Raw genomic sequence first — 3176 nt, forward strand, 5'->3', positions numbered from 1 at the left:
TAGGCCCAGTTCACTTATTTTTGTCCGTTGGCCCAATTTTGGACCAAAACCTTTAAGATTAGCGCTCTAAATCGCACTTCAAATATTTCTACCTCCCCTAATTATAATTCCTCATTTCTTAATCTTATTTACTCATAATCAATTTTCTCAGCTGCAGTACCAGACAGGTCTCAGCCGGTACTGCCGGTCAAAATCCCACTGCGCGCTTTTACGCAGAAAACTATGTCTTCCGACTCGGAAAAATTCACTGAATCCAAATATCATATTGAAATCATCAAATTCCAATTGCCAAATCTTCCAACCATGTTCGCTCCTACTTAACTCATTATTTAATTAATTTTGGTTAGACCGGGTATTATATTCTACCCTCCTAACAGAAATTTTCGCCCTCGAAAATTCCATCCATCCCTACGAGTACGCGAGCATAGTATGCCTTTATATCAAATGCATAACAGTTCCAAGGTCCTTTTACTCTGCGCGCTTCCGTTGCCGTGCTCTGATTTCTCTATTCCTGAGGGTCTCGGTCGTTCGTTCAACGCCAACCGATAGCCTCGTCCCTTACTTTTACCGTCTCATCATCTCATACCTTATTAAATCTCGAATCATGTCATCAATAAGATTGCCATCATCATTAATCATAGCCATTATCCCACATCACTATAATCAATCAACAATCATCACCACACCTTAATCATACTCCATCACTATCCTCTCTCTCTCTCTCTGCCAAGCCAATTCCTCTAATCACAGTTCAACTCCAAGCATAATCTCCAAACTTACTTTCTTATTCTCAAACCCTCAAATTTCTTCATGACATGCTGATATAATACTCAGATAAAAAATCATTTTCAAAAATATAACCAACACTCCTTCAAATTCTTGAAAAAAAATTCAACAGCACCTCCCCAAAAATTGGAGTTTACCACCCGTCATGAGTTCCCTCAAACCAATCTCAGTACCGCATCAGCATTGCAATTTAAAGGTTTCCAAACGATTCCTCTGAAACCGATCATTACAAATCTTGATCTAAATCCAAGGTCACCATGACCAAACATCATAGCACTCATCTCTCAAACACGACAACTTACACTCAAACACTCATTTCTCGAACACGACAACTTGCACTCAATCATCATCTAAATCCGACTATGCATCAATGATAATTTCCTCAAGTACCCAACCACAACTTAGCATGACTGGTATTTCAAATCAACGTTTCCAAATCCATCATTTAGGACCATTCCTTATCTATTTAAATCGAAGGAACTAAAAGTCACGGGTTCAATCCGTTTCACCAAAAATCCAAAAATTAACCAACTATATAACAAATACAACACATCATTCTTAACAGAAAATCATTTACATCAGAGGCATTTATCCATTTGTATTAAGGCAATTCCTTACTCGGACCATCTGGTTTGCTTCTCAGTCTAATATTAAGCTCAGCATTCCGAGTTTTTACTGTACAGGCGGTATTATAAAATCACACACTACCATTTAAGCTCGATTATTGAAATTACCTCAATCTTACTGCCGCAATCGGCCGCATCCTGACTCTCTCCTTGTTGGCAATTTCTTGATACATGCCCTGGTAACCCGCACTTGTAACATACGCCTGACCCCAATCGGCACGGCCTATTTGGGTGATGACTTCCACACCTCTGACAGCTCGAAACAGCAGAAGCAGCCGCTGCCCGTTTTTCCTTACTGTTTCTTTGGGACTCCTCACTCGTCGCAAGGTCATTTCGCCTTTGAGGAAAATGTTGTGGGTATCCTCTTCTCTTAAACTCTTGACCCCTTGTTGGGCACTCTTGATTGTGCTCCCTGCGGTGGGACCCCCGATGGTCATTCTTTGCCTCAACAACCTTCCTCACACATTCTTCAGCAATACGGCTCTTGTTTACAAGTTCGGAGAAGACCCTAATCTCCATCGGTCCAACGGAGCTCAGGATTTCACTTCGAAGTCCTCCCTCATACTTAATACACTTCCATTCCTCAAAGTCTCCCGGAGCTCCCTGACACATGCGGGAAAACCTAAATAGCTCCTCAAATTTGTCTGTATACTCAGATACGGACATAGTACCTTGCTTCAGCTGCAGTAACTCCAATTCCTTGGCTGTCCTGGCAGAATTTGGAAAGTACTTCTTATAGAATTCCACCTGAAAGGCATCCCAAGTGATAGGATCATTCCCTTGTTGCAGGAGACGTCGAGCCCCTTGCCACCAATGCGATGCTTCCCCCATGAGCAGATAGGTAGCAAATTCAACACGCTGCTCTTCAGGCACCAACTGCGCTTGCAGCGCTCGCTCCATGGCCTGAAACCAAGTATCAGCTTCAGTCGGATTGGTGGTTCCCTTGAAGATTAACTTTTAAGAAAGTTGCCAGTGTCATCGGGCCCTGAGCTCCACTTCCGCCATTGCCATTATTGTTTATCTGTTGCCTAAGGGCCTCCGCAGTGGCCTGCATAGCAGCAGCCATATTCTCCAATGCCGTCATAAGGTTTACCGGGTTATTCGAGTTGATTTCCGGTTCCTGTGTACTAGAACGATCTCTCTCACGTCCCCGACCGGGTCCACGAGGCGCCATCTGGTTCCTATACACACCAAACAATCGATATCAAGTTGATCAGTCTCAATATCGGAAGTATAGTGCTTCAAAGTACCAAAGGTACACACTCATAGACTTCATGCTAGATGTATCGGTTAGATACCCTAACTAGCACAGGAACAGACTCAGAGTATGTATTGAAGCATAACCAGTTCTATCCCTAAGGCTCACGAGGACGAACTGCTCTGATACCATAATATAACACCCTAATATTCAAATCCTTATGCTCGAGTCATAAGTCAATGATATTACGGTGGTACGACTCTCAGGTGGATTTTTAAATATATAAACATAGGTAATTTCGAAAGGAGTATTAATCGAGAAGCCTGAAAAGAGTAGAAATAAAATCGCGAAGACGTATCACTCACGATTCGACAACGAAAAGATAAAACGTGAAGCCGAAAGCGATATATGGACAAGGCATAAAGGAGATTAAGAGATAGATAATAGATATATATTTATAGCTGGTGCACGAAATTGCAATCACACTCTTGCAACCCCGCACAACTAACCAGCAAGTGCACTGGGTCGTCCAAGTAATACCTTACGTGAGTAAGGGTCGATCCCAC

The 3176-nt window shown here is 42.4% G+C and overlaps 1 protein-coding gene across 1 annotated transcript in view; it reads right to left on the bottom strand.

The window, feature by feature from the left end:
- LOC110278223 (uncharacterized) overlaps positions 1 to 2078 on the bottom strand; it is a 9616-nt gene extending 7538 nt beyond the window's left edge. Inside the window, exon 1 of the mRNA XM_021136461.2 lies at positions 1521 to 2078. Coding sequence (XP_020992120.2) covers positions 1521 to 2078 — 558 coding nt within the window. The remainder of the gene's footprint in view (positions 1 to 1520) is intronic.
- Positions 2079 to 3176: the final 1098 nt, after the last annotated feature.

This window comes from Arachis duranensis, chromosome 2, assembly GCF_000817695.3.
Source record: "Arachis duranensis cultivar V14167 chromosome 2, aradu.V14167.gnm2.J7QH, whole genome shotgun sequence".
Classification (NCBI taxonomy): Eukaryota; Viridiplantae; Streptophyta; class Magnoliopsida; order Fabales; family Fabaceae; genus Arachis; species Arachis duranensis.